The 13,593-nt window shown below is 39.4% G+C and overlaps 1 protein-coding gene across 2 annotated transcripts in view; it reads left to right on the forward strand.

The window, feature by feature from the left end:
- ADAMTS17 (ADAM metallopeptidase with thrombospondin type 1 motif 17) overlaps window positions 1–13,593 on the forward strand; it is a 280,407-nt gene that overhangs the window by 200,091 nt on the left and 66,723 nt on the right. For both annotated transcript variants that reach the window (XM_081831556.1, XM_081831555.1), the window contains one exon: window positions 620–755. In XM_081831556.1, coding sequence (XP_081687682.1) covers window positions 620–755 — 136 coding nt within the window. The remainder of the gene's footprint in view (window positions 1–619; window positions 756–13,593) is intronic.

The raw sequence follows: 13,593 nt of genomic DNA on the forward strand, positions 1-13,593 counted from the left end.
TAGGGTAACCAGTTAGTGAAGTCCCCAAATGCAGGTGATGCTGAGGACATGTAGCCTTTGGCCAGCTAAACAAATTCTCAGATTGGCTCTAGATTGCCCGCCTGGATGAGGCAGGTCTGTGTGTCCTTCAGACCAACCTACCTGCTTCTCACTGCTGTCCTGCGATTCTGGAGGGATTCTCTAATAAGTAGCTATGATCTCTGGTGAGGACTGATGTACAGGTATTTAATCAAGACCAGACCTCAATAGACTTTAAATATCAAAAGAACAGATAAAGAGATTGGCAATCTTTGTTGGAAATTAAAGACCCAAATCAGAACTTTGGCCTCCGTGAATCCCAAGCTGTCCAAGAACACAGCCAATCTGTGGTGTTGCCTTTTTCCAATCCTGTTCCAGAATCTTCCTCCTGCCCCATGCTGCCCCTGCCATGTCTTACACACCCTCATCCCTAACATTATGGCTCTTTCTCTCTAACAACCAATAAAGCATGATAACAGTCACTTCACATGACAGACTGGTCAAAAGATGCCCCCGAATGCTCCTCCATCTGCATCCGTGGATGGCCTTTCCAGGTGTGTGTAGCCACAAGCTTCTCAGTTCCCTGTGGTTTGGCTTCCAGGGGAACGCAGAACCATCGTGTCCTGCACGCGGATTGTTAATAAGACCACAACTCTGGTGAATGACAGTGACTGTCCTCAAGCAAGCCGCCCAGAGCCCCAGGTCCGAAGGTGCAACTCACATCCGTGCCAGTCACGGTAAGGAGCTGTGTTCTCAAGCTTGGACCCTCCAGGGTCAGGGCAAAAACATCCATGCATGGGGCGGGGGGGAGGGGGGTTGACGTGGAGGCGGTACGACTCTGCACCGTGTTCTGTTGTTGTTGCTAAGTCATTTCTGCTTGCTCAAAATACTGAATTTCTGACTATGAAGTCAGAGCTCTGAAAAAAATGTATAATCCTAGCTAGAAGGCATTTTTTAGCAGGCCCCTAAGAACATCTCATGGAGAACAAAATCATTGCATACTTTCAACTGATCTATGTTGGCTCCCCCAAGTTATTTTGTCTTAGAAAAAAAGGAAATCACAGAGTGTGAGCACCCATGAGTAAGTCGCACAGGTTAGTGTTTGTGATGGGTCTGTTTAGGTGGCTGAAACTTATACCAGTGAGTGTGGATCTTGGTGTTCATTGCGTAGAATCCGTCAGAACTTCTGATGGATTCCATGGCCATAATACTTCACGTGCTCTGAAGTGAATTTTCTTGGGCTGTCAACCGAGATGAATCGTGTGAAATGTGCTCATCAGTTAAGCTTTCTTATTTCCGGTCATTTCAGTGAGACTTCGCATCGTAGTGTGGTTGGTAAAGTGTGTAATATCACCCCTGGCCTCCTATTCTGCTCTGGGTTGAGGTCATGGTTTTTGTTTTGTGGTTCTGTGCATGTTTTTCTTCTATAAAGAAGCTGGACTTTTGACATGGCAGTTCTTTAAGCTCAACTTGGGCCTCTTGCCTGGTGCAAAAGTTTCACAAAGCATGTGGCTTTCGTGCCAACCCACTTTGCTTTGTCAAACTGGTCAAGTGTGCAAGCAAGAGAGGAAGAGAGGGAAGATAGGAGGGAAAGCAAGAGGTGAGACTTACTTCATTGGTTGTGTGTGGTCCTTAGCAAATTGAGAATGAAGGTGGGTGGGAGGGCAGGTGAAATGTGAAGGGGATTAAGAGGTATGAACTTTGAGTTACAAAATAAGTAAGTCGTGGAGATGAAAGAGACAGTATAGAGAATATAGTCAGTAAGATGGTAGCAGTGTTGTCTGGTGACAGAAAGTGAATATACTTATTGTGGGGAGCATTGGGTAATATATAAAAGTACAGAATCATTATGTTGTACATGTGAAACTAATATAATGCTGTATATTAATTATACTTCAATTTAAACAAAAGAATGACAGTCTACCCTAACCCTGAAGGCCATGAGGAACAACTCACTTTGGGAAGTCTTCTTGAGCATCTTGGCTCTGAGCAGCCATCCCACAGACTCATCAATTGATGACACACACCCAGGGTCAAAGAAGGAAGGCCTTGCCACTATGACAACCCAAAGATCCAACAGCCCACAGAGACAGCTCAGCTCTGTGACCAACTAGAAAGTAGGATAAGTAAATCTAGAAGAGGGGGTGTCAACATGGGCTCAAGGGCATGACTAAGCAAGAAAGATCTTAGGGATCCCTTCAAGAATCATATTTTAAGATCATTTATGATTTCAAACTATTTTAGTGTCCAAAGATATCTTAAATTATGCACATAAACCAAATAGCATAAAACATGAAATCAGAGTTGCTCTGATTGAATTGAGACACATATGTGATGTGGAAGAGTAGCCCAGTGCATTCTGCCCTCCCTCATATCACAGTAGGCCCAAGGAATGGACCAAGGAATAAAGTTTAAAAACTGTTAGGGACTCTGCTTTCCATAATGATGGGGTTGCTTTTATTGGACCAACCCTCAATATTCTTCACAATGATACTCTTAACTGTGCTGATCACATACTGTATTTGGTAGCCACTAGCTAGTCCAAATTGAGATGTGCTGTAAAAGTAAAAATATACACCTGATTTCAAAGACTTAGTATGGAAAGAGATTGTAAAATATCTTAGTAATTTTTAATACTGATTACATGTTGAAATAATTATGCCTTGGACACACTGGGTCAAATGCAGCACATTATTACAATTAAATTCACCAGTTTCCTTTTATTTTTTTTATTTTTTATTTTTAAAGATTTTTTAAAAATTTATTTGACAGAGAGACAGTGAGAGAGGGAACACAAGCAGGGGGAGTGGGAGAGGGAGAAGTGGGCTTCCTGTGGAGCAGGGAGCCCAATGCGGGGCTTGATCCTAGGACCCTGGGATCATGACCTGAGCCAAAAGTAGACGCTTAATGACTGAGCCACCGAGGCACCCCTCCTTTTAATTTTTTGATATGGGTACTAGAAAATTAAAATTACATGTATGGCTGATATCTTAATTCTTTTGAACGGCACTGATATAGATTAACATAGCATTCACAATGTTCAGGATACAGTCCAAAATTACCAGACATAGAAAAAAAAAATCAGAAAAATGTGATCCATACATTAATGACTCCAAGATTACACATATGTTGAGATTAGCAGACAAGAATTTTGAAGCAGCTATTATAATTGTGCTCAAAGACATAAGAAAAAATATAGTGACAATTAATGAACACATAGGAAATCTAAGCACAAAAAGGAGACACTCTAAAAATGAACCAAATTTTAGGACCAAGAAACACAGTATCTGAAATTTTTTTAAAAAAATCACTTTGATGGGCCTAACAGCAGATGATGAAAAAAAGATCAACAAACTTGAAGGTAGAAGAATAGAAATTACCCAGTCTGGAAAACGGAAAGAAAAGATTGTTGACAATGACAGAGACTCAGTGATCTGTGGGATAATATCAGGCATTCTAACATAAGAGTAATTAGAGTCAGAGAAGGGGAGGATGGGAAAAATAGAAAAGAAAATAATCAGAGACAATGACCAAACATGTCCCAGGTTTAGTGAAAGATAGAAGAGAGGTAATTAAGTTGCTTCTCTAGTATTTCAACTAGATTCCAGATTAATTCAAAACTCCGTAACAAAGCTCTCTCACCATTACACCAATAGGCCAAAGCAGCACCTTTATGATTTTGCCACACAGATATTCTAGGAGGGGACTTAATTGTGCTATAAAACTCTACACAGAAAATCTAGTAGGAAACACCTACAAAAAAGTCACATCACCCAGCATGAGTTAACAAAGGTACCCACCCTTTAAAACAGTGCTACAGAGCTGCTCTAAGCTTGGATGAAGCATATCGAGTGTGTGTGTCTGGGTAGGTGTGGCTCCAGATTGCTCACAGAACATTCTGACAGACCACAGGCCTGCAGTCTTGCCATGGTTGAACGCAAGTATAAGCCAAACACACTTTAGACTAAAAGTAAGTTCAGAAGCACATGCTTAGTATCTCCTTAGAATAAGGGTCAGCAAACTTTTTCTGTAAAGAGCTAGATAATAACTATTTTGGGGTTTTACAGGCCACATAGGTTTCTGATGTCTGGTTTTCTTTGTTTTGTTTACAACCATTTTAAAAATGTAAAAACCATTTTTAACTCCTGGGTTATACAAAAACAGTCTACAGGCCAGACTTGGCCCGGGAGCAATAAATTGCTGGCCCTGCCTTAGATTATTACTTACCCTTGCCTTGCCCTCTGAGATGTTGGGACCACAACCTCGCATGAGCCCAAGCTCTGAAGATACTACCTCGGGAAATACACTTTCTTATACGAAGAAGGACATGTCATTTTGCTGAGTTACTCTGTATTGCCCACTTGTTCAGTACTCTTTTTAAAAGCATCCAGCATGACCCTTAGCATACAGTACAACATCAGTAATTTCCTTCATCCAGCATGCACCTGTCAAGCACCTTCCCATTCACCAGGTCCTGTTCTAGGTACCAAGGTGAAAAAGACACACAGGGTCTTTGCTCTCATGGAACTTGATAAATACTAAATTTCTCCCTTCCCTCCTTTCTGACCTACCTTTCTGGGTCATCCTTTTTTCCTTCCTGACCCACTTCCTTCTAGTGCCTTCCTGACTCCGTAAAATCATACAAATCAGACTTAAAGAATGAGTGGAATTTCCCAAGGCAGAGGATAAAATGAAATTGATAGAAGATAGTACCTGAAATTTGTCTCAGAGCCTAGAAAAGAAATGCTTAGTTGCCTCCTCTAGTCTGGTATCATTTGTTGGTCGTTTAGTTGTTTATTTTGAACCATCTGACTTCATACTGTTTCTTAAAGAGGACACATAAGAATGCAGTGTCATGGCTCATCAAAGAGTATTTATTGTTTGGATGAAGAAATGTGTGATCTGATAGATTTTAAAACTCCTGCAAGTCTTAGTTATATTTATTTATATTTAAACACACAGATGCACACATACATATATGTATATACACACATATACAATATACATGTATATGTTATGTAAAGATACATATATGCATATATGTATATACACACACATGTATTTGAACAATAAAACTTGAATTATTGCAGAGCAAGATCTAGTTGACCTGAGTCTTTCTTCAGAACATCTAGTAATATGGACTTAGGCTGATAAATGAAGAAAGGTGAGGAGATTGACCTCAGAAAATTACTGCTAGATAGTCAGATTTCATCTATAAGTAAAAACTCAACCTTGACAAAGGGTTGTGGAGATGTGTAGGGTCTGGAAAAGAAATGGCTGCTTCAAGTGGGGTGGGCATGCCTGGAAGACAGAGCCTGGAAGCTGGAAGGAGAGCGCAAGAACCCAATGGTGTAAATTTTATTGAAGAAGCCAAAATGCAACTCACTGTTGAATCTGGCAAGGCGAAAGAGCCTTTCTATATTATTGTTACTCTTTGACCTTTAAAACAACAGTGATGTTTGTCTTTTCCCTTATATTTTTCTTTATTTCCTGTGATCTCCTTTTAATTTTCTTCAACCCTCTTTTTCCATCAAGTTCCCGACAGTTTCCTTTACCTTCCCAACTGCACACCATTAGCACCTCTTTATTCTAATCCTGCCCCTAGCTCTGTGGATACTTCTCCCAAACCCTGCCATAACCATATGGAATCCGGAATCTGACACGCAGGGCAGATGGCCTCTCTCCAGCATCTTGCACACCAATACAAACACATCGGCGAACCTGGCCCCCGACATTGGCAGGAGAGGCAGAAATCACAGATCCGCTCAGCTGTTATGACTGTGGCCAGCAGCCTTCACCTTGCTGACCACAGTCTGCAGGGAAGAGGCCCCACCATCATCCGGCATCCAAAGAGAAACACTATGTGCCACCTCCTTCAGACCCAGGCCCAGATAGTGTTGGAGCAAGGAGGGTGGGGCACGACAGGGAGATGGGCTCATTCTGGAACACATAGCTCATGCTTCCCCAGATTTAATATTCTTGCAGTGTCTTAGAGCTTGTTGGCCACTCAGAAAGGCCATTCCAAGCTATTAGATGTTTCCCCTAGCATTTGTGATTTGAACTTCTTCCCAGGCAGTACATACAGTACTGTGCATTGAATTAGAGTGATTCAGAAAAGAATATTTAATATTGTACTGCCAACTGAATCGAACAGTCATCTGCAAGGAAGTGTATTTGGATTTTAAATTTGTCCTCTTTGCTTATTATCTTAACCAGGTGTGCCTTGTTTTAGTTAAAATGGAATGGAATCCCTCATGTTTTTTTATGAAAGCATGTGTGTGTGTGTGTGTGTGTGTGTGTGTGTGATCATGACTTAAGAATGAAACCTAGAACATGTAGATCTTTAGGTGGAGCCAAAATCTGAAAAGATACCATTGTTTAATCCATTTATAGCTAGTCTAAAACTTCAAGCTTTTTAGTTTCCTGCTTTCCTTGAAAATAAAATAGGTAAATCTAATTGCCACACCTCTGTCTCCCATGCCCTGGATATGAGAGATTGGAGGAGGCCACCTTTGGCACCGCCTGCTTCCTGGGGCAGAACAGGAGCCACGATGCAGGACTGCTTGCATGGGCAGGAGGGCAAGGCCCAAGGTTGTATGTTCTAAGACTGGGGATCTCCAGAGTAGGGCTCCCCTCTTTCAGGCTCGGCCCACTCCTCAGACGCTTGGGCATATGGTCACAGGTCTGGGATGAGAGGCACCCCACAAGCCATGTGAAATAAAGAAGCAGTGCCTAAGGCGGGGAAGATGATGAATAGCATTATTGGCCTATTACATGTCTTATCTAGGTATAGGAATGGTGAGGAGAAATTTAGTTGGATTCCGGATCTTTTTTCCAACACTACTCAAATTCCAAAACTTCACTCATATTTAAATTAAATAGTAAAGTTTTGAAGCCTTTAGTTATTTGTTTAAGTTAGGAACATTCCAGATGGAGAGAGAGAAAACATTTCAGTGTTGTTTTGAATTTGAAAATTCTGTTTTCTTCTTTTCTGCCATACTTAACCCTTCAATCATTTGAACACCCCCCCCACCCTTTGATCATTACAGAGGACAAGGGAATTCCCAGATACCAGTTCCACAGGTAACAGAATTCTCCTGTCGAGAAATGCTTTGCATGTAGACCCTGGGGTCCATTAAGAGGCCCTTCCCTCATTCTGACTTTCTGAGTCATAAAATATAAAAAGCATTGAGCACTCAATGTTTGCATTTGATTTTTATGTCACAATTACAAAAAATGAAAAGTAAATGGAAATGTTGAAACTGAAGAATAAAAGCAAACACAACCAAGATCATAGCGATCCATCAGAAATGAAGGGGAAATATGTATTCTCCAGGTTCTGGAAAAAAACATCAGACCAAGAAGGAATGGCTCTATAGTGGGGGTATACAGTGAAGTATTTCTGACTTGTAGAATCTCTGGGGATATTTCAGAACTGAGCTTGGGGTATGTTTGGTGGCAGCTTCCCAGAAAATTAACCCCTTCCCCCTGGGGGCTAATGAAGACCTCTGCTGGCAGAGTCCTGGGCTGGCTGGCTCTCTTACAGGAATGAATAGTCCACAGATAGGAGTGATTTTGCCTAGGAAAGTATTATTCTTTTCTCCTTACAGGTATACATTTATATACAAAGACATTCAAATTCCTGGGGTGCCTGGGTGGCTCAGTTGGTTAAGCGTCTGACTCTTGATATTGGCTCAGGTCATGATCTCAGGGTTGTGAGATCAAGCCCTACACTGGGCTCCATTCTGGGCATGGAGCCTGCTGAAGATTCTCTCTCCCTCTCCCTCCGCCCCTCCCCATCCCCGCTCACGTGTGTGTGTGTGCACGTGTGCATGTGCGCACACGCCCTCTATTAAAAAAAAAAAAAGACATTCGAAAGTAAAAGTATGGGAAAAGATGTTTCATGCAAAGAGAAACCATAAGAAATCAGGATTATCTATACAAATACCAGACAAAATAGATTTTAAAACAAAAAAATTGCTAGAGATAAAAAGAAATATTTTATAATGATAATAGGGCAGTCCATCAAAGAAATAACAATTATATAAACATGTATGTACCTAATAACAGAGTCCTAAAATATACAATATGAAGAGAAAAGTAGTTCAACCATAATAGAGACTTTAATGCCCAACTTTCGATAATGGATTTTTTAAAACTAGAAAGAAGATCAACAAGGAAATGTAAGACTTGAACAACACTATAAACCTACTGGAACTACAAGATAGCTATAGATCACTCTACCCAATGAGAGAAGAATATACATTCTTCTTCTTTTTTTTTTTTTATTTAGATTTTTTATTTATTTTCTGACAGAGAGAGACACAGTGAGAGAGGGAACACAAGCAGGGGGAGTGGGAGAGGGAGAAGCAGGCTTCCCGCAGAGCCAGGAGCCCGATGCGGGGCTCGATCCCAGGACCCCGAGATCATGACCTGAGCCGAAGGCAGACGCTTAATGACTGAGCCACCCAGGCGCCCCGAATATACATTCTTCTTATGTATATTTGAAACATTCCCCAGGATAGACCATCATCTAGGCCATTAAATAAACCTCAATGATGTAAAAGGGCTGAAATAATGCAAAGTATATACTCTGACCTTAATGGAATAAAATTAGAAATCAACAACAGAAAGAAATTTTGGAAACTCACAATACGTGGAAATTCAACAACATAAAACTTCCTAAATAACAATTGGATCAAAGAGAATTCATTAGGAAATTTAGAAAATACTTTCAGATGAATGAAAATGAGGATTTAACATATGAAATTTAGACCATGCAGCCGAAACAGTCCTTTGGGGAAATTTTATAGCTTAGGGGAATATTTGAAATAGAGAATAGGAAAACAATAAAGAAAAATCAGTAAACCAAATGTTGATTATATGAAGAGAACAAAAAAAATTGACATTTAGCTAGATCAAGAAAAAATGGGAGAAGACTCAAATTACTAAAATTAGAAATGAAAAAGGTTGTAAAGGAATACTACAAACAGTTGTATGCCAATAAATCCAATAACTAATATAAAATAGACAAACTCCTAGAAAGATGCAAACTACCAAAATTGAATAAAGAAGAAATAGAAGATCTGAATAGACCTATAACAAGTAAATAGGTTAAAATACTAATCTAAAAGCTTCCCCAGAAGAAAAACCCAGGACCAGAAGGCTTCACTTGCAAATTCTACCAAATATATAAAGCAGAATTAACATCAATCCTTCACAAACTCTTCCAAAATATAGACGAGGAGGGAACACTTCCCAGCTCATTCTATGAAGCCAGTATTATCCAGATAATAAAACCAAAGACATCATAAGAAAGGGATACTACAAACCAATATTTCTTATGAGTACTGTTGACAAATCTTCAACAAAGTACAAGCAAACTGTATCCAGAAACATAAAAAAGGGATTATATACCATGACCAAGTGGGACTTATCCCAGGAATGCAAGGTTTGTTTATCATTTGAAAATCAGTTCATGTAATACCTTACATCAATGAAATAATTTTTTAAAACAACATGATGATCTCAATAGATGCAGAAAAAGACTGACAAAATCCAAGACCCTTTCATGATAAAAACACTCAACAAACTAGAATTGGAAGAGAATTTCCTCAACCTGATAAGGGGTATCTACAAAAAATTGACAACTACCATCATACTTAATGGTGAACGACTGGATGCTTTTCTCCTGAGAACAAGAATAAGACACAATATCTATTCTTGCCACTTCTATTCAACATTGTGCTAGAGGTTCTAACCAGGACATTTAGGCAAGAAATGAAATAAAAGCCATCCAGATTGGAAGTGAGGAAGTAAAACTATCTCTTTTTACACCTGGCATGATCTTGAATATAGAAAATTCTATGGAATCCACTGGAAAAGTATTAGAACTAATAAATTCAGGAAGGTTGCAAGATATAAGACCAATAAACTAAAATCAAATGTATTTCTATACAGCAGTGATGAACAAACCAAAAATGAAGCTAAAAAAAAAAAAACAAAACACTATTTACAATAGCATCAAAAAGAATAAAATACTTATGAATAAATTTAACAAAAGAAGTACAAAACTCATACTCTGAAACTACAAAACATTGTTAAAAGAAATTAAAGAATATCTCAATCAATGGAAAGATGTACCATGCTCATGGATTGGAAGACTTAATGTTAGGTGGAAATATTCCACAAATTGATCTAAAGGTTCAATGCAATTTCTATCAAAATCCCATCTGTCTTTATTGCACAAATGGGTAAGCTGATCCAGAAATTCAAATGGAATTGCAAGGGCTCTGCATAGTCAACGCAATCTTTAAAAAGAGGAACAAAGTTGGAAGACACACTTTCCAACCTCAGAATGTACTACAAAACTACAGTAATCAAGATAGTGTGGATTGCAATAAGGACAGACATATAGAACAATGGAATATAATTGAAAGTCCAGAAATATACCCTCACATTTGTTGTCAATTGATTGTTAACAAGGTGGCCAAGAGCATTCAATGAGGAAAGAACGGTCTTTTCAACAAGTGGTACTGTGACAACTTTATATCCACACGTAGAGGAATAAAGTTGGACACCTACCTCACACCATGTATGAAAATTAACCCAGTGATCAAAGACCTAAAGAGCTAAGTATATAAAATTCTTAGAAGAAAACGGGAAAAACTCTTTATTATGTTTATGGTTTCTTACATATGACAGCAGAAGTACCAGCAACAGTACAAGCAACAAAAGAAAAAAAATAGACATTGTGTTTCATCAAAATTAAAAACTTATATACTAATGAGGCTCCTACTGTGTTCTGAGATACCCTGAAGTATCAAGAAAAATGAAAATAAAATTAAGAAAAATGAAAATAAAATTAAGAAAAAAGACAACCCACGGAGTGGGAGAAAATATTTTCAGATCTCCTATCTGATAAGTAAGAGACTTGTATCTAGCATATATAAAGAACTGTTACAACTCAATAATAAAATGACACATAACTCAATTATAAAGGATCTGAATAGTTATTTCTCCTGAGGAGGGGGGTAGAGAAGAAATTGGGGTTTGATAGCTAAAAGGTATAGAGTTTCTTTTTGGCATAATAAGAATATTCTAGATTGTGGTAAAGGCCATTGAATTGCTGAATTGTATGGTATAGAGTTATATCTCAATAAGGCTGTTAAAAAGTAAATACACAGGGGCACCTTCGGCTCAGGTCATGATCCCAGGGTCCTGAGATCGAGCCCTGCATCAGGCTCCCTGCTCCGCGGGAAGCCTGCTTCTCCTTCTCCCACTCCCCCTGCTTGTGTTCCCTCTCTTGCTGTGTCTCTCTCTTTCAAATAAATAAAATCTTAAAAAATAAATAAATAAATAAACACATAAAGAAGTGCACATTTTAAAAAGTTCAGGCTCTTTGAGCTCTAAGCAGAGGCCTCCAGCAGGTTTCCATGAGTACAGAGGCTGGAAGGCCAGTCCCAACCTAGAGCCCAGGTATCTCAGAACACAGGGAGCTCAGGTCAGTCAGGAGCCTTGGCTAGAATGTCTTAGGTGTGTCCTCCTAAACAAGCATCACCAGATCTTAATTTAATGGCCACCATTATCATGCATGGGCTACTGATCTCCTCCATTCTCTCCCACTACAAAATGCCAGATCTCTCCCTGCGCCTCTGGTCAGGATTCTTTGGACAGAATTTGATGGGTGCATTCAGTCGCCCTCCCATGGGTCCTGTTTGAATTGACCTTTCCCTTTGGCTATCTCCCAGGCCTCCCTGTGTCCTCCATGCCTTTCCTCTGGAGAGCTTTCTAGCAAGGTGTATGCCTAGCATAGCTGCCATTCCCCAAACACACTGGCAAATGAGGCTGAAGGTCCTTTTCTCCATGCCAGCCATCATTCTTTTGGCCTCACATAAAAGCCACCCCCTCACATCAAATTAGTGGAGCCATGCAAGTAAGCAGGCAGCATTTTCAATCAGGAGGCAGTGAACCCCACCCCACATACTGGTGTTTCCCATGCCTCTCACTGGCAGGGGAATTTGGGGATGACCAGCTGTGTCTCTGAGCAGCAGTTTGTGCATGCATAACATGAAGGGAATAACTACCATTTGGTACTCTATTTATTTACTTGGTCATTTCTTTTTAGTATCTATACAATGTACTATCATGTTCCAAGTATTCTAAGGAGCCAAAGGATTTCACATTGGCCTAATAACCTCCCATCCTACCTACCTCACAGAGCTTAGTACTGGACAGGATGAAAACGGGCTCCATAAAAAACTGAAAAGGGAAGCCTGGCTCCGGGACTAGGGATCCCTACCTCAACAGTCCTTCTAGACCATGCAGACCTGCCCATTCTCCTGGTGGCCCCCAGCTCACCCAAGTCAGTCAAATACTACCCTGAGAAAAGCCCTGTCCCTCCCTTTCTCCTCACCCATGGCACTTTCTCCCCGAACCCTAAAGCAGAAACATCGTAAGAATGAGCAGCCTGACACACTGTTGAGACAATTAAAATAGAACTTGACATACTCCATGGTAAAAAGCTGAAAGCTTTTCCTCTAAGATCAGGAACAAGAAAATTATGCCCACTCCCACCAGTTTTATTCAACATAATACTGGAAATCCTAGCCAGAGCAATTAGCCAAGAAAAAAAAATAAATAAAGGGCATCCAAATGATAAAGGAAGAAGTAAAACTGTCACTGTTTGCAGATGACGTGATACTATACACAGAAAACCCTAAAGACTCCACCAAAAAAACTGTTTGAACTAATAAATGAATTCAGTAAAGTTGCAGGATACAAAATTAATATACAAAGGTCTTGCATTTCTATACACTAATAACGATCAGAAAATTTAAAAAAATAATCCCATTTATAATTGCATCAAAATGATAAATACCTAGGAATAAATTTAACCAAGGAGATGAAAGACACTGAAAACTATGACACTGAAGAAGACACAAATAAATGGAAAGATAGGCCATGCCAATAGATTGGAAGAATTAATACTGTTAAAATGGTCATACTACCAAAAGCAATCTACAGTTTCAATGCAATTGCTATCAAAATTCCAGTGGCATTTTTCACAAAACTAGAATAAAAAAGCCTAAAATTTGTCTAGAACCACAAAAGACCCCAAATAGCCAAAGCAATATTGAGAAGGAAGAATGAAACATCACACTCCCTGTTTTCAGACCATATTACAAAGCTATAGTAATCAAAACTGTGTGGTAGCATAAAAACAGACCTACAGATCAATGGAACAGAATAGACAGCCCAAAAGTAAACCCACACATATATGGTCAAAGGAGCCAAGAATATACAATGGGGAAAGGAGAGTCTCTTCAATAAATGGTGTTGGGAAAACTGGACAGCCACATGCAAAAGAATGAAACTAGACCACAGTCTTATACCATACACAAAAAAGAACTCAAAATGGTGTAAAGACTTGAATATAAGACCTGAAACCATTAAGTCTCCTAGAAAAAAAAACATAGGCTAAGTAAACTCCATACAATCAGTCTTGGTGATGATTTTTTGGATTTGACACCAAAAGCGAAGGCAACAAAAGAAAAAATAAATAAGTGGAACCAT

The sequence above is a fragment of the Leptonychotes weddellii genome, chromosome 9 (assembly GCF_054177405.1).
Source record: "Leptonychotes weddellii isolate Sample4059 chromosome 9, ASM5417740v2, whole genome shotgun sequence".
Classification (NCBI taxonomy): domain Eukaryota; kingdom Metazoa; phylum Chordata; class Mammalia; order Carnivora; family Phocidae; genus Leptonychotes; species Leptonychotes weddellii.